General features: G+C 41.1%; 1 protein-coding gene across 1 annotated transcript in view; it reads left to right on the top strand.

Annotated features, from left to right (window-relative positions):
* Window positions 1–19,169, top strand: part of COMMD10 (COMM domain containing 10) — a 432,679-nt gene that overhangs the window by 19,658 nt on the left and 393,852 nt on the right. The window contains exon 4 of the mRNA XM_044275908.1: window positions 14,850–14,960. Coding sequence (XP_044131843.1) covers window positions 14,850–14,960 — 111 coding nt within the window. The remainder of the gene's footprint in view (window positions 1–14,849; window positions 14,961–19,169) is intronic.

Raw genomic sequence — 19,169 nt, 5'->3', positions numbered from 1 at the left:
TAATAGAACGTAGATGACAGATCAAACGTTTAATCCAAGTAAATGTATCATTTTAAAGGAAAAATACGTTGATTCAAATTTTCACGGTGTCAACAAATCCCCAAAAAGTTGGGACAAGTAGCAATAAGAGGCTGGAAAAAGTAAATTTGAGCATAACGAAGAGCTGGAAGACCAATTAACACTAATTAGGTCAATTGGCAACATGATTGGGTATAAAAAGAGCTTCTCAGAGTGGCAGTGTCTCTCAGAAGCCAAGATGGGTAGAGGATCAGCAATTCCCACAATGTTGCACAGAAAGATAGTGGAGCGAAAAATTGCAAAGACTTTGCATCTATCATCATCAACTGTGCATAACATCATCCGAAGATTCAGAGAATCTGGAACAATCTCTGTGCGTAAGGGTCAAGGCCGTAAAACCATACTGGATGCCCGTGATCTCCGGGCCCTTAAACGACACTGCACCACAAACAGGAATGCTAGGAAATCACAGAATGGGCTCAGGAATACTTCCAGAAACCATTGTCAGTGAACACAATCCACCGTACCATCCGCCGTTGCCAGCTGAAACTCTACAGTGCAAAGAAGAAGCCATTTCTAAGCAAGATCCACAAGCTCAGGTGTTTTCACTGGGCCAGGGATCATTTAAAATGGAGTGTGGCAAAATAGAAGACTGTTCTGTGGTCAGACGAGTCACGATTCGAAGTTCTTTTTGGAAATCTGGGACGCCATGTCATCCGGACCAAAGAGGACAAGGACAACCCAAGTTGTTATAAACGCTCAGTTCAGAAGTCTGCATCTCCGATGGTATGGGGTTGCATGAGTTTGTGTGGCATGGGCAGCTTGCATGTCTGGAAAGGCACCATCAATGCAGAAAAATATATTCAGGTTCTAGAACAACATATGCTCCCATCCAGACGTCATCTCTTTCAGGGAAGACCCTGCATTTTTCAACAAGATAATGCCAGACCACATTCTGCATCAATCACAACTTCATGGCTGCGTAGGAGAAGGATCTGGGTACTGAAATGGCCAGTCTGCAGTCCAGATCTTTCACCTATAGAGAACATTTGGCGCATCATAAAGAGGAAGGTGCAACAAAGAAGGCCCAAGACGATTGAACAGTTAGAGGCCTGTATTAGACAAGAATGGGAGAGCATTCCTATTTCTAAACTTGAGAAACTGGTCTCCTCGGTCCCCAGACGTCTGTTGAGTGTTGTAAGAAGAAGGGGAGATGCCACACAGTGGTGAAAATGGCCTTGTCCCAACTTTTGGTGATTTGTTGACACCATGACATTCTGATTCAACATATTTTTCCCTTAAAATGGTACATTTTCTCAGTTTAAACTTTTGTTCCGTGATTTATGTTCTATTCTGAATAAAATATTAGAAGTTGGCACCTCCACATCATTGCATTCAGGTTTTATTCACGATTTGTATAGTGTCCCAACTTTTTGGGAATCCGGTTTGTAGTTGGTGTGTGTGTGTGTGTGTGTGTGTGTGTATATATAATATATATATATATATATATATATATATATATATATATATATATATATCAATAAAAAACAGAGCAGCACTCCAGTAAGATGAAAAAAGAAAGCTGTTTATTCACCCAGTGGTGACGCGACGTTTCAGCTCCAACATGAAGCCTTTCTCAAGCAATGTGCCAATACAAACTGGACATACTTATAGTGTGAGGAAGTGACATCATCAAACATAATTAGCATTAACTCATGCCTATACAAGTGATAATTAAATAATAATGATAATACATGTGTATACATTTGTACATCAGGTGAACACAGTGCTTAGACATAAAATAGAACCGTGATACGATTGCATATTATAATACATTATCTAAATAAATGCAAAATTCATGTGTATAAAGTGCACTTTATACACATGACCCAGGAAACAATTGGTTAAAATAAGGAGCTGTGAAGGACACATTCATCATGGGGAGTGGTCAGGTCAGATCACTATGGACATGGATACATGCATACAATCAAACATCTTAACAATACCCGATGTGACTCCATTACCAAATTTGTGCAATTCAAAGAATAGGGGCACATCCAACAATAAAGAAGTAAGAGTGCCGGCTCACGGTATGAAATAACAATATAGAAAAAAAGAAGAAAAAGAATACCGAAACAGGAGCCGCACATCTAAAATGTAACAAATATATTCAAGGAAACAAACACGACACAGAATAGGTTAAAATCGTTGTATACAACAACAAATCAAGGCCATGTGAACCATGTATCAGCACATGCCATCCTGACTCACCACAAATTCATAGACAGACCCCCACATCCATAAGCATATAACATTATAAAGTGCATGTAATCCATCAACAATGAATAAGGCTAAAATACTTATCATAAAAATGGCATGATGGGGGGGCATGCATGGTGGTCAGGAGATGAGCCCAACGCGTATCGCCAGACTTGCTGGCTTCCTCAGTAGTGCTGGCGATACGCGTTGGGCTCATCTCCTGACCACCATGCATGCCCCCCATCATGCCATTTTTATGATAAGTATTTTAGCCTTATTCATTGTTGATGGATTACATGCACTTTATAATGTTATATGCTTATGGATGTGGGGGTCTGTCTATAAATTTGTGGTGAGTCAGGATGGCATGTGCTGATACATGGTTCACATGGCCTTGATTTGTTGTTGTATACAACGATTTTAACCTATTCTGTGTTGTGTTTGTTTCCTTGAATACATTTGTTACATTTTAGATGTGCGGCTCCTGTTTCGGTATTCTTTTTCTTCTTTTTTTCCATTATCAAATTCAACGTCTGAGAATCTCGGACGCGCGTGCACCCGTTGGACCAACACGTGTGCGATCAAGTGCGCATGCGCCAAGACCAGGACGCATCCGCAATACACAGTACGCGCATGGCTGGATAATCGCATCACATCAGTGTCATCACAAAGCCTCCGGATGATTCGCAAGCGCCCAGTACTCCTGCACAATCCACTATATTGGAAAAGGTAAAGCCAGTTCAGGCGCGAAAGTAACCGTGTCATGACCTGTGCCGACCATTAACAAATATACTGTGCATACACAACACAAACAACTCGTTACTTTTTGGTCCACCGCGTCCAAATCCAAGCGCCGTCAGGCACCACAGGTTGACACATATACAGGGGACATCACATGGGCAAGACCGCGGTAGCAGCTTCCCCATACGTCATCCATCTCATGGACCTCGTAACAATGAGGGATCTCCTCAACACATCCATACTCAGGAGACTGTAATTATGTAGCACTATAGGCGATGTATTGTTGACACTGGTGATAGACATATAGTGGAGTTTGGGGATTGTAGTTAGAATGACTGCGCAAGTCCATGCTCATTTCACGCAACCTTCAGCCATCGCCCACGATGTAACTATGTTGCCTCTTCGTTGTCAGACATGGCTACAGAGTTTGTCCTTGGGTTACTCTCCATCCTTTTGGAGTATAACTACTTTTTGTTTCAAGATACTTTTTATATTTAAAAACGTGGTGTGCTTCCATTACTCATTTATACTCATTTATAGTCGGTATTGTACCACTTTTATCTAGAATGGCCCCCATTTCTTATCTCTCTTGTGTTTATATATATATATATATATATATATATATATTACAGTGTGCAGCCATTTTGTTTTTTGTAATTATGTTTGCTTCATGGATATGCACCTGTGATTCTGAAGGTTTTAGTCTAAATTTTCTATATATATATATATATATATATATATATATATATATATATATATAATAAATATATTGCCACAAAGGATCATTATAGTAGAAAAATATATCATATAAATACTGTTGGTATTGAGGTACGGTATTAAACCATGAAGCGCATTGTCCCAACGTAAATAGTGCTGGTGATGGTTATGTCCACTAGACCATAAAGCACACTATCCCAACAAGAAAAAGGTCATCACAAATCGTGCTGATGATGGTTATGTCCACTAAAACGGCATAGCACTGCGCCTAGGTCCTTTTAAGCCAATATATCTCAATATATCAACAGCTTTCAAATATATGAATTACCACTAAAGATCATCTGTAATCGTCCACTGGCTGGTTATTTGCCTTAAGTTAAAATGTAGACTGAAGTATGATTATTGTGACTAAATGTAGAGCTAGCAATGATTCATATGCATATTCGCAGTACATTACCCTTGTAAATAGTGCCAGTGTTTATTTTTTCTATTCTCTTGTGTATGTTATATGGAAGGATCAGTCTCATTATGTCATTTTGTTGTGTACCTTTTTTCTTTGTTTTTAAAGAATCCCTTTCTATCCATATTCTTCACTTTTTCTAGTGAGTTTTCATTTAATTTGTCTGGATACATTTTTTTTTCTACAAAATGTTGTTTCATTCGTGTGGCCTCCTCCTCAAATTTGGTATTCTCAGTTCAGTTACGTTTTAATCTTCTAAACTGACTTGTTGGAATATTTGTTAACCACCTTAAAAGGTGACAGCTGGAAAAAAGGATGTACGGTAGCTGTTTTTCATTACAGGCTTTTGGTACGTACTGCAAACTAATCTATTATTTTGGACCTGAATGGATAAATCAAGAAATTCTGCTTGTGATTTGGTTATATTTGATGAAAACCTCAAATTTAAATTATTATTATTATTTTCCAAGAAGGATTGTAAAGCCATTTCAGTATCTTGCCAGATGAAAATAACATCGATATATCGCCTCCAGAGCACCAGACTCTTCCCCAGTAAAGGTTGCACAACATCTTCTTCCCGTTGGGACATGAAGATGTTGGCATATCTAGGGGCGAATCTCGTGCCCATGGCGGTCCCTCTCTATTGTGAATAATATTCAAATTCGTATATAAAATAATTATGTGTTAGTATATGATGGACTCCTGCGATAGTAAAACGAATCTGTTCTTCTTTTAATTACTGGTATAAAAGAAGAACAGATTAAGTTTACCATTCTACTCAAAATTCATTTAGCTACCAAATTGACGATTGTTTAACATGTAATTCAACCGATGTCATTTATCTGTTGGAGTGCCTGTGTCAGAAACAATATAGAGGCAGGACAAAAAGAACATTGAAAAAAAGAATAACTGAACACATTGCAAATATAAGAAAGGGATACGAACAGCATTCGTTGTCAGTAATCCCACATTGCTCATCTTTACGGCCTTGGAAATGATGAATAAACCACATAGAAAATATGTCAAGAATAGAGTCGAGACAAATATTCAAATTCGACACCATATCTCCTGCAGGCCTTAATGCAGAGATGGAGATCTTTGGGTTTCTGTAGGGTATGTGGGGATGGAAGATATAGGTCCGGCTGTTTACCAGCACCTCTACCTCCTCTCCCTGGGAGGCCCCCCTCCCTCAATCTCCAACCCCATTCCCCATTTGACATGAATCAATCCAACAAAGGTTTTGCTATATATATAATCAATTATTATTTTTTTATATAGAAATTGGGATATTCCAAAGTGATATGAAAAACAATCATCATATAAAAAAGAACTACTTAGGGTATAAAAGGATTTTTTTTTAAAACAAACAAAACACAAGAATCGCATGCAAATCGCATCAAAAATGCAGATGCATTTTTTGGATTCTTTTTATTACCGTTTTCTTGGGACATTAACACTATAAAACGTTTAGGTGTTATAATATTGAATCCAATTAAATTGGCCCACTATTGAACTTCCCATTCCGGTCCAGAGTTCTATGAAGACCCAACTTGACTATTTAAAGATGTCTACTAGTCACATTAGGTAATTGTGAGACACTGAACAAGGAGCAGGGATTAGCTCCAAAACGCTTTTGGTATTAATTGGACTATATCTGTGGACTGGCTGATTATAGCCGAATTTACTACTCATCATTAAACTGAAGTAAAGGGCAATAGAAAAATTATCTCTATTCAGCTCCGAGAGGACATTGTGATTGCAACTGGAGTACATCAGCGCTGTAAGGAAGAGCGCTCTATAGTGACATCTAGCGCCCACGTGGGACGCCAAGCAGAGCGGGTCTGCTGCCTTTCTCAAGTTGTATTCAGCTGCACCTCCTGTACAACCCAGTGGGACTACAGAGCGGTAATGGACTGCGAATATGCATATTAAAAATTGCTAGCTCTACATCTAGTCACAATAATCATACTTCAGTCTACATTTTAACATAAAGGATAACTGTCACATTTAGACCCTAATTTCAATTTTCATATATGTAGTTACTAATAACATGATATTCCAGAATTAGTTACTATTAGACTGACTTACCCCATATTTAATAAGATTCAGCCCTTAGCAACCAGTCTGCATAAAACTGCAATCTCACTATTCAGTTAAGATGGCCGCCACTGCCCTCACCCTGAGGCTAATCCCACCTGCCCTCACTAGCCAGTAACAATAGCCCCCCAAAAGTGTCAGTAACCGGAGCCCTCCCCCCTAAAGGGTTAATCTCCTGCAGCACAAAGGGGTCCTCTTACCACATGTTGCTTTCACTGAGCAGACGGCAGATCTCCCTTCCCTGGTCTGCACTGCTTCGGCTCTGCATTGTCCCAGTCTGCTGAGTGAGGGAGCGTCTGCCAAGTGCAGGGACAGGGAGAAGTGCACACAGCCCAGGCACTGTTATCAGCTGCTGGGGAGGACCTGGCTTTAATCATTTACTGTCAGTCATATTGTTAAGGTTCCCAGGGCGTTGCTCATGGCCTGAAGATGCCGCCCGCCGCCGCCGTTGGTGCCCAGCTCCTCCTCTGCTCTCGTCAGCGCCGCCTGAAAATACGCCTCCGGCTCTCCCTCTCTTCCCCCTCCTTCTTTTCTAAGATCCCGCGCGTGCGCACAGGCCTGTGCCTGATGCGCCCGTGCGGACTTTTCCGTTCAGCCTCATTGAGCGAAGTGCGCATGCGCGGGCACTTCGCTCAACCTCCCGATAACGCGAACACTGCCGCACGCGCGGGATCTTAAAAAAGAAGGAGGGGGGAGAGAGGGAAAGCCGGAGGCGTATCTCAGTATTTTCAGGCGGCGCTAACGAGAGCAGAGGAGGAGCTGGGCACCAACGGCGGCGGGCGGCATCTTCAGGCCATGAGCAACGCCCTGGGCACCTTAACAATATGACTGACAGGTTAGATAAAACGTTTTTTTAACAAAACGAGCCAGCAGATTTAGCTTATAACATCACAATAGTAATCACAAGGGCTCCATGGACAGAACAATATTTTTAAAAGTGGGGGTTAGAAACTGGTGACAGAGTCCCTTTAAGAAACATTACATTTACTGATATCTATCCTGAAATTAATTTGTGAAATTTTTTATATGTTGAGACGTCTATAGATACCTTATGTATGATGTAACCATATTTATTGTTTATAATTATTTTAGGGATTTACGTTAAATTTTAATGTGAATATGTTGAAAGGTCGTATAGTCCTTGATACTCAGTGACCTATAAGGAGTTGTTTTAATAAAGAAGCTACATTTATAACCAACGTATTGCCATCTGTTCCGTGCAGCATCAGATGCGAGTGTGCCTTCATACATATACTTACCTATAAAGTGATTGTTATAGTGTCTGCAGGAATGAACAGTCGATTTTCATATGTTGTAAGAACTGAACGGTTATCTTCTTCAGTAGGGCAGCATCCACCATGCTGGGGCCCTCATAGGAAGCAGTGCAGTTATCACTTCAGACTATTACTTCTCCGTGTGGCTATATGCAGGAAGTAGACTTGGGCCTCATGCACATGATCGTATGTATTTTGCTGTCCAAAAACCACGGATTCACAAAATACAGATACCGTCCGTGTTCTGTGTGTCATCTGCAAAACGCAGTCCCAGACGCTTGAAGTCAATGGGTCTGCAAAAAAAAAAAAATGTCAAAGATAGTTAGTTAGATAATACAAAAATATCAAAGATAGTTATAAGACCGGGAGGGAAGAGGGGGGGCAATTCAGAGCGTTTGAGGCTAAGGAACCATAGAGTTCGTCCTAGAGAAGCTGCACGTTTGGTAGAGGTGATATTTTTGTTTTTCATCTCTGGTTTACAGTTCTGTTTGTTTCCTTTTTATTTCTGGGCACTACGGAGGAAGACCACTTGATTTGCTGTGGCAATGGATGGTTATATTCTGTTCTTTGTCTCATTATACTTTTGTCCACATCTGTTGGAAATATTTTCCACTATAATGTAATACCACGTTTTGGATTCCATACAGATCCCTGTAATTTGGTGCCGTACCCAGAAAATGTTTGCCTTGTTTAGTATTTATCTTTTGATTGTAGAGACCTACATCACATGTTTCATATGTTATTCCTCTAAATATAAACTAAGGCCCTGATTTATTATGCCTCCACTGCAGAATTCTGGCTTCAAAGAATAAAAAAATTAGGCTTCTGCTACTTTTTGGGCTTACTTGCGAAACAATTTTGGAATTTTTTACATGGCTCACTCCAGTTTTGAAATATGGGTGGGTAAGCGGGTGTGGTTAGCTGTGTTTATGAGCTTCAAAGTTGCAAAAAAGGTCATAATCTTACTCCAGTAGGACGGTGGAGTAGGAAAACTGGTGTAGATTTGCTAAAGAGTTAAAGGGCTTCTGTCACCCCACTAAAGTCTTTTTTTTTTTTTTTTTTTTTTTTGGGGTTAGTTAAATTCCTTATACTGCGATCTATGAAAATATAATGGTGTTACTTACTTTGCTTCAGTTGTTTCTTATAAAAACTAACTTTTATAATATGTAAATTAGGTCTCTACCAGCAAGTAGGGCGTCTACTTGCTGGTAGCCGCCGCAAAAAAACGCCCCCCTCGTCGTGTTGATTGACAGGGCCAGCCGCGATCTCCTCCTCCGGCCAGCCCTGTCAGCATTTCAAAGCCTATGTTCATTGCAGGCGCTCTGAGATGATGAGGCTCGCCTCCTCAGAACTCCCTCAGTGCGCCTGCGCCGATGATGTCTTCTCTTTCGGTGATGTCATCGGTGCAGGCGCACTGAGGGAGTTCTAAGGAGGCGAGCCTCCTCATCTCAGAGCGCCTGCGCCGAATGAACACAGGCGCGCGATTTTTGAAATACTGACAGGGCCGGCCGGAGGAGGAGATCGCGGCTGGCCATGTCAATCAACACGACGAGGGGGCGGTTTTTTGCGGCGGCTACCAGCAAGTAGACGCCCTGCTTGCTGGTAGAGACCTAATTTACATATTATAAAAGTTTGTTTTTATAAGAAACGGCTGAAGGAAAGTAAGTAACACCATTATATTTTCATATATCGCAGTATAAGGAATTTAACTAGCCCCCCCCCCCAAAAAAAAAGTCTTTAGTGGGGTGACAGAAGCCCTTTAAAAAAATTAAAAAAATAAAATAAAAAAGTTTGCACAATGGCTATGCTTCTTTGTCTTTTTCATCCAAATTATTCCCCTCTTCAGCTGCACAGCTAGATGCATTTCTCTCACAAGCAGGAAGCTGGAATCAGTCAGCACTATACTGCTGTGACTTAATTTTTTTTAACTTCCCACTATGTTTGCTTTGAGCTACAAGTTTCACAGAACAGTTAAGAGAGATTACAGTTACAAAAAGGCAGGAGGCTTCTGTGAATTCAAAGGCAGTGTAGAAGCAGTTATTTTATCAGGCTCACAATCTCAGCTACCTCTGACACGCCCCACTTCCTGTGAGCTGTCTTCTGCGTCTCCGTTACTAAAGACTGCTCTTGCCTGACAACAGGCAGTGGACTGCAAGTTAGGTGGATGTGACACCCCTAGTGGCCATGATTTTACAGCTTTTTTTTTTTTCAGGTGGATGCAGACATATTTTTTTTTAAATGAAGTGATTTATAAATTTGCTAGTTACAACTTTCTCTATTAAATCAAATTAAATTGTTTAAGTACAGTGACTCTTTAAAGGATAAGACAAATTTATCAAACAACATGCAACATTTTATAAAAATGATATAAAGTACGAAAAAGCAGACTCAAGCAAAACTGACTTCAAATTTTCCCCTCGTGATGAATTCCCCACAAAATTTTTAAAAAAAAGCCTGTTCATTTGTTTACTGGCAGTATTGCCTCTGCGTACTGACTTGTGTGATGTGACCTAAGGGTGCCTGCACACATAATGGTAGGGGGCCTCTAGGTCTAGAACAGGACCTCAGTATAAAATAAATTGCCCTATACAGGGAGTGCAGAATTATTAGGCAAGTTGTATTTTTGAGGATTAATTTTATTATTGAACAACAACCATGTTCTCAATGAACCCAAAAAACTCATTAATATCAAAGCTGAATATTTTTGGAAGTAGTTTTTAGTTTGTTTTTAGTTTTAGCTATTTTAGGGGGATATCTGTGTGTGCAGGTGACTATTACTGTGCATAATTATTAGGCAACTTAACAAAAAACAAATATATACCCATTTCAATTATTTATTTTTACCAGTGAAACCAATATAACATCTCAACATTTACAAATATACATTTCTAACATTCAAAAACAAAACAAAAACAAATCAGTGACTAATATAGCCACCTTTCTTTGCAAGGACACTAAAAAGCCTGCCATCCATGGATTCTGTCAGTGTTTTGATCTGTTCACCATCACAGCCCCCCAGACACTGTTCAGAGAGGTGTACTGTTTTCCCTCCTTGTAAATCTCACATTTGATGATGGACCACAGGTTCTCAATGGGGTTCAGATCAGGTGAACAAGGAGGCCATGTCATTAGATTTTCTTCTTTTATACCCTTTCTTGCCAGCCACGCTGTGGAGTACTTGGACGCGTGTGATGGAGCATTGTCCTGCATGAAAATCATGTTTTTCTTGAAGGATGCAGACTTCTTCCTGTACCACTGCTTGAAGAAGGTGTCTTCCAGAAACTGGCAGTAGGACTGGGAGTTGAGCTTGACTCCATCCTCAACCCGAAAAGGCCCCACAAGCTCATCTTTGATGATACCAGCCCAAACCAGTACTCCACCTTGCTGGCGTCTGAGTCGGACTGGAGCTCTCTGCCCTTTACCAATCCAGCCATCTGGCCCTGACGTTTCAGCTTGTGTGTCTTGTTCAGTGGTGGTCGTCTTTCAGCCTTTCTTACCTTGGCCATGTCTCTGAGTATTGCACACCTTGTGCTTTTGGGCACTCCAGTGATGTTGCAGCTCTGAAATATGGCCAAACTGGTGGCAAGTGGCATCTTGGCAGCTGCACGCTTGACTTTTCTCAGTTCATGGGCAGTTATTTTGCGCCTTGGTTTTTCCACACGCTTCTTGCGACCCTGTTGACTATTTTGAATGAAACGCTTGATTGTTCGATGATCACGCTTCAGAAGCTTTGCAATTTTAAGAGTGCTGCATCCCTCTGCAAGATATCTCACTATTTTTGACTTTTCTGAGCCTGTCAAGTCCTTCTTTTGACCCATTTTGCCAAAGGAAAGGAAGTTGCCTAATAATTATGCACACCTGATATAGGGTGTTGATGTCATTAGACCACACCCCTTCTCATTACAGAGATGTACATCACCTAATATGCTTAATTGGTAGTAGGCTTTCGAGCCTATACAGCTTGGAGTAAGACAACATGCATAAAGAGGATGATGTGGTCAAAATACTCATTTGCCTAATAATTCTGCACTTCCTGTATTAGCTACGCAGTTTTTGGCCACACAGCTTTGTATAGGTGACCCGCATCAAAATCACGTGTGCTAGGCGTGAGGTCATAAAAACGCATTGTGGCAGTTCATGGGAAAGCTGAATGCAATTTTGCTGGGCAGTACAGTACAGCTATGATTACTGACACCCTATCAAAGAAACATATTCCCCATCAATCATGAAAGTGCACTTCATGGGCGGCTGTCAGTGCACCCATGAAATCAGCTGCAGGAGGGGCTGTGGCACACAAACACAGGAGTGTACCCTCTTAGAGATAAACGCTTTGAATATGCAGCTTTGAAATGAGTTTAGTTTTTGTGATGCATGCCGTTTCTTAAGCCCATCTGCATGCGGTCCTGCCGATACTGCTATATATTGAAATGTTATAACATTTTGCCTGGATCAGCATTCGGACAGATATTCCTTATTAAAGGAGAAGTAACTAGCAGTGTCGTAATACTTTAGTTAAAGGGGTTGTCCATTGGCTGATAAAAGCAGTTAAAGAATCAGTTCTGCAAAAATGTTTGTTCTCTGGCCCTTTAAAAAGGTACATGAGGTAAGTTATAGTGAAGTAACTGGGGCAAATTTACTAATAATGTCGTACCTTGCCCTGTCTAAGAATGCAAATCACAGTCTTAACATTGTCAAATTTACTATTCTGGCGCATAGACTTTGTTAATTTGGAGTATTGTAAATCATGCGCCAGATTTGCACTAGAATTCCGTTCATGCAAAAAACTAGTCTAGGTTTAGGCCATCTATAAGTTGGCGTAGTTTCAGTTAAAAAATGAGCCAAGTGGTAAGAAGATTCATTTCACTACAATTTACATCATGTACATCAAGATTAGCAAAATTAGGGTTATTCACTTTTGAAAAAAGACAACTAAGGGGAGATCTAATAACGATGTATAAATATATCGGGGGTCAGTACAGCGATCTCTCCCATCATCTATTTATCCCCAGGACGGTGACTGTGACAATGGGACATCCTCTGCGTCTGGAGGAAAGAAGGTTTGTACACAAACATAGAAAAGGATTCTTTACGGTAAGAGCAGTGAGACTATGGAACTCTCTGCCTGAGGAGGTGGTGATGGTGAGTACAATAAAGGAATTCAAGAGGGGCCTGGATGTATTTCTGGAGTGTAATACTATTACAGGCTATAGCTACTAGAGAGGGGTCGTTGATCCAGGGATTTAGTCTGATTGCCTGATTGGAGTCGGGAAGGAATTTTTTCCCCCTAAAGTGAAGAAAATTGGTTTCTACCTTACAGGATTTTTTTTTGCCTTCCTCTGGATCAACTTGCAGGGTAACAGGCCGAACTGGATGGACAAATGTCTTTTTTTCAGCCTTAAACTATGTTTCTAACTAGCCAGGTGGGGAAAATTTGTGGAGTGCTTTTTTAATTCTCTTTTAAATGTAAAATAATTGATTTACTGATATACTTTATTGTTCAAAACAGTGTGGATCATTCTATTTAAAACCCTTTTTGTCTCAGAAGGAGAACTTCTGCTGTCTCTGTGTTCCGCTGCAGGGGAGCCACCAGGTTTCAATGTTTATAGATGGATCTCCACATGGATAAACTGTGAGAGATCAGGGCAAAGAGCTCAGGGTTAGATCAGGCAGAGGTCAGATCAGGCAGGGAAGGGTAAATGTGGATATCAGACAGAAGCTGTAAGTGCCTTAATTACTCCAGGCTTGCCAGCCATTTTCTCTGGAAGATTTAGTTGTGCACGCTGGCCCTTTAAGGCTCTCAAGCTGGCCAGTGAGAGCGCACTTGTGTTCCCTTCAGTCATTGAGAAGCATTGTCAGCAGGATGCAGTTCTCAGCTTACATGGAAGCACAGTGTTACTTTGGTGGCATGGAGAGTGGGGCGCTGGCAGAGCTATGGAGCAAGGCGGCACCGTCGGGAGAAGAACTGAGGTGGGCATGGACTGCTTCCATAACACCATCGCTTTATATGGACACTTACATTTATCAGTTTTTGAGATGGTCTTTGGCTTTCCAAATATTGTGTTCGGGGCCTCTGTTGAGGGGTCTGTCAGGGATTCTGCTACTTTTGACCGAACCCCAATGGGGGTTTACATTAACTGTGGATCAAACAGAACACTTACCTGGTGACCCCTTTTTATCTTTTGATATGGAGATCTGTCAATTCCTTGCTTCTCTTCTGCCATCCAAGATAGCCACACCGCTTCTTAGAGAACTGATGCATACTGTGCATTTGGTAGCCCAAATCATTTCATGCTGCCCTTTGATTGGTCAGCACTGCTCACATGAATAGCGCTGGCCAATCCAAGAGCAGGGATGGACAAGTAGGAAGTGGTTTGGGCTACTGATGCACACTGTGCATCAGATAGACTCTGAAATGTAGTGCAGCCATCGTGGATGACAGAAGAGGAGTCCAAGAATGAGTGGATCTGCAACTAAAAAGATGACGAGGAGGTCACCAGGTAAGTGTTCTGTTCATTCCCCTTTAATAGGGTTCATGGGTCCTCTTTTGGCTCTAGACAGATGCAGCATAGTATTATGGCAATGAGAGAAATTTCAATGGAACCTCGATGGACCCCATTATGAGTCAGTTTAGTTTTTGGGTCCCTGCTTTATATCCCGCTACAGTGTCATGGCTTCTGGTATAAAGGGCAGCCATAACGGCGGTAGGAGTATAGCCTATCTCAGATCTGGTAAGAGACTGGAATTGTACTGACAATATAAATGTAAATTGTGAGTCTCATGTTCTGCTCCAGAAAGAGGCATCAACTCAATTTAGTTCTGCTTAGTGCTAGTTTACATGACTTCACATCCTCAATTGATGGATCTATATCCGACTCAGTGGAAAGAACAAGATAAGGTTCTCTCTGGCATCACGAGATTGATGAATGCAGCACACTCAGAGCCTCAATTATCCCTCGGAGCCCATTTATTTTTCAGATTTGTAATGTGATCTCAGCTTTGGGATTATCACAAGAGGATTTTTTTGACTGGTGTAAAAGATACAAATAACTGACATTACCTCTCAATAGTTTAAACTTTTAGCACGCTCTCTGCATTTATGTGTTTTGTGCAGATAAGAATATGAAATGATAGATTTCATCCAGGCACGGTTCAGTTTTCTGAATTGAAGATATAACTGCAGATTAAAGATAAAGCGTTTGTCCTTCTGAATGAAAATCTGTTATATGGCATAGTTATTTCTTTATAACCTTTTTTTTTTTTTTTTTTTTTTTTTTTTTTTTTAGGCTGAACAGAGTTTTAACGAAGAAGAAGAGGAGAAACTTCAAGCAGCCTTTTCATTGGAGAAGCAGAGTCTAAAATTGGTCTTGGAGACCATCTCCTTCATTTTGGAACAGGTATTGCACATCCTCCTAATTAATGACCAGCATGATTAACCCCTTAAAGAGGGCCACTCCAGCTCTCCGGCTAAATACTTGTTATATTGTTATGAAGTAACTATTCTCAGAACTTTCCATTGTGTCATTCCTCTAAGACATTTACAGTATAAATAACAACTGGGCGTTACCAGTGGAGGTGTGTCCCTGCACCCTCTAACATTGACCAATCAGTGCTACCAGTGTTAGGCCAGTTTTAAGACGTGAAACACCCTCCTTGTGGGACCGTGCATTCCCATAGTGAAGTCTGCTCCGGACGTCATGGCATTATAATGAGTTATAATGCTTCCTGACCTCAACTGTACTCATTTGTTCTGGCAGCATTACATCAGTACATAACATTACAGCGGAGGTCGGGCAGAGACACATAGGGGGGAATTTATCAAGAGAGGAATATTTGAAGTCAGTTTTGCTTGAGTCTGCATTGTCTTACCTTATGCCACATTTATCAAATGTCTCATGTTGTTTGATAAATTTGTCTTATCCTTAACCTCTTCCGGACACATGACGTACCGATACGGCGGGCGGTGATCGGAACATGGTGCCAGCTCAAATCATTAAGCAGGCACCTTGGGTCAATGCGCGGGGGGGGGGGGGGGGGGGGATATTGTGACCCCCCCTTCCCGTGTCGCCGATCGCCGCAAACCGCAGGTCAACTCAGACCTGCGGTTTGCAGCTTTTTATGGTGCGGCGGGCGGCAGTGCCATCGGGTCCCCGTGGGGCTGTAGGGGGGACCCGGTGACATGGAAGGCAGCGCGATGCCTTCCTGAGGCATCGGCGCTGCCTTCCTGTGACGAGCCTGTGAGATCCAGCCCCCTACGTCTCACAGGCCGCAAGCTGTATGAGTAATACACACTGTATTACTCATACAGCCAATGCATTCCAATACAGAAGTATTGGAATGCATTGTACAGGATTAGACCCCCAAAAGTTAAAGTCCAAAAGTGGGACAAAAAAAATAAAGTGAAAAAAAAAGTTCCCCCCCAAAAAATTAAGTCTTAAGTAAAAATAAACAAAAATGTCATTTTCCCCAAATAAAGTAAAAAAAAAATTGGGTATCGCCACATACAACAGCAAGCGATCAAAAAGGCGTATGCCCACCAAAATAGTACCAATCTAACCGTCACCTCATCCCGCAAAAAATGAGCCCCTACCTGAGACAATCGCCCAAAAAATAAAAATAAACTATGGCTCAGAATATGGAGACACTAAAACATCATTTTTTTTGTTTTAAAAAAGCTGTTATTGTGTAAAACTTACATAAATAAAAAAAACTATACATATTAGATATCGCCGCGTCCGTATTGACCGGCACTATAAAAATATCACAGAATGACCTAACCCCTCAGATAAACACCGTAAAAAATTAAAACTGTGCTAAATAAACCATTTTTTGTCACCTTACTTTACAAAAAGTGTAATAGCAAGCGATCAAATAGTCACACGCACCCCAAAATAATGCCAATCAAACCGTCATCTCATCCCGTAAAAACCATACCCTACCCAAAATAATCGCCCAAAAACTGAAAAAACTATGGCTCTCAGACTATGGAAACAGTAAAACATGATTTTTTTTGGTTTCAAAAATGAAATCATTGTGTAAAACTTACATAAATAAAAAGAAAGTATACATATTGGGTATCATCGCGTCCGTAATCGCGTGCTTTATAAAAATATCACATGACCTAACCCCTCAGGTGAATACGGTAAAAAAAAAAAAGAAACGGTGTAAAAAAAGCCATTTTTGTCCCCTTACATCACAAAAAGTGTAATAGCAAGCGATCAAAAAGTCATACACACCCCAAAATAGTGCCAATTAAACTGTCATCTCATCCTGCAAAAAATGAGACCCTACCTAAGATAATCGCCCAAAAACTGAAAAAACTATGGCTCTCAGACTATGGAGACACTAAAACATGATTTTTTTGTTTCAAAAATGAAATCATTGTGTAAAACTTACATAAATAAAAAAATTGTATACATATTGGGTATCGCCGTGTCTGTGATAACCTGGTCTATAAAAATACCACATGATCTAACCTGTCAGATGAATGTTGTAAATGACAAAAAAAACTGCTATTTCTTGTTACCTTGCCTCACAAAAAGTGTAATATACAGCAACCAAAAATCATATGTCCCCTAAAATAGTACCAACAAAACTGCCACCCTATCCCGTAGTTTCTAAAATGAGGTCACTTTTTTGAAGTTTCTACTCTAGGGATGCATCGGGGGGCTTCAAATGGGACATGGTGTGAAAAAAACAGTCCAGCAAAATCTGCCTTCCAAAAACCGTATGGCATTCCTTTCCTTCTGCGCCCTGCCGTGTGCCCGTACAGCGGTTTACGACCACATATGGGGTGTTTCTGTAAACTACAGAATCAGGGCCATAAATATTGCATTTTCTTTGGCTGTTAATCCTTGCTTTGTAACTGGAAAAAAATTATTAAAATGGAAAATCTGCCAAAAAAGTGAAATTTTGAAATTGTATCTCTATTTTCCATTAATTCTTGTGGAACACCTAAAGGGTTAACAAAGTTTGTAAAATCAGTTTTGAATACCTTGAGGGTGTAGTTTTTAGAATGGGGTCATTTTTGGGTGATTTCTATTATGTAAGCCTCACAAAGTGACTTCAGATCTGAACTGGTCCTTGAAAAGTGGGTTTTTGAAAATTTCAGAAAAATCGGGGAATGCAAGAGCCGCCCAGCGCAGTGAATAATAATGATCTGGGCGGCGGTAGGAAACGACAGTTGGGGCGCGGCTGGGCACAAAGGTATGAGAAAAAACGCCCCTTGGGCATAAAGAAATGTGATTGACAGATAAATATAAAGTTGTTTTTACATAGTTTACAATACGGACAGGGGGTACTCTTATATCATTGGAATACACGTTAATAGATCTATGACTGTATAGGAATAACTAAATGTGTTTATAGGGCCTGTCAGTGTCCCTTTAACATGTATAGCTTGGAAGAAAGACGAGACAGAGGGGATATGATAGAAACGTCACCTCCATATGGCCATATACAGTGCTTACATGGCTCTGTAGCACAACTACACAGGATTGTAACGGTACCTTTGTCTTAGTTTTTCCTGCTGGTGCAAGTCTAAAGACAAAGTTTAATTCATATGCAAATGAGCACTCGCAAGTGCCCAGGGGAGGAGTTCAGTGTGTAGGTGCCCAGGCTGCTCTGCCTACTTTTCACTTTACTCCTCCTCAGCCTCTGCCTTTGCCCGCCCTCCAAGTCTCTTGCCTAATCGATAGGTCCGGCCGAGGGCGGGCAAAGGAAGAGGCTGGGGAGGAGTAAAGTGAAAAGAAGGCAGAGCAGCCTGGGCATTTACACACTGAACTCCTCCCCTGGGCACTTGCGAGTGCTCATTTGCATATGAATTTGGCTACTTTCACACTTGCGGCAGTGTGATCCGGCGGGCAGTTCCGGATCCGCCGATCTGCCGCTGACTGAAAGCATTTGTGAGACGGATCCGGATGCGGATCCGTCTCACAAATGCATTGCAAGGACGGATCCGTCTCTCCGCTTGTCATGCGGACCGACGGATCCGTCTTGTACATTTTTCTCATTTTTACCGATCTGCGCATGCGCATGCCGGAACGACGGATCCGGCATTCCGGTATTCTGAATGCCGGATCCGGCGCTAATACATTCCTATGGGAAAAAATGCTGGATCCGGCGTTCAGGCATGTCTTCAGTTTTTTCCGCCGGAGAGAAAACCGTAGCAAAACCGTTTGCCTGATCAGTCAAAATGACTGAACTGAAGACATCCTGATGCAAACGGAACGGATTACTCTCCATTCAGAATGCATGGGGATAAAACTGATCAGTTCTTTTCCGGTATAGAGCCCCTGTGATGGAACTCTATGCTGGAAAAGAAAAACGCAAGTGTGAAAGTACCCTTAAACTTCGTTTTTCCTGCTAGTGCAAGTCTTAAAGACAAAGGTACCGTTACAATCCTGTATAGGTGTGCTACAGAGCCTTGTAAGCACTGTATATGGCCATATGGAGGTGACAGACTCCCTTTAAATACATAAAGGGAATCAATAAGGTAAAAGAGGAGAGAATATTTAAAAGAAGAAAAACTGCTACAAGAGGACATAGTTTTAAATTAGAGGGGCAAAGGTTTAATAGTAATATCAGGAAGTATTACTTTACTGAGA

Source organism: Bufo gargarizans, chromosome 1 (genome assembly GCF_014858855.1).
Source record: "Bufo gargarizans isolate SCDJY-AF-19 chromosome 1, ASM1485885v1, whole genome shotgun sequence".
Lineage (NCBI taxonomy): Eukaryota > Metazoa > Chordata > Amphibia > Anura > Bufonidae > Bufo > Bufo gargarizans.
Note: the sequence above shows the minus strand (reverse complement) of the source record. Positions and strands in the feature narration are given on the sequence as shown.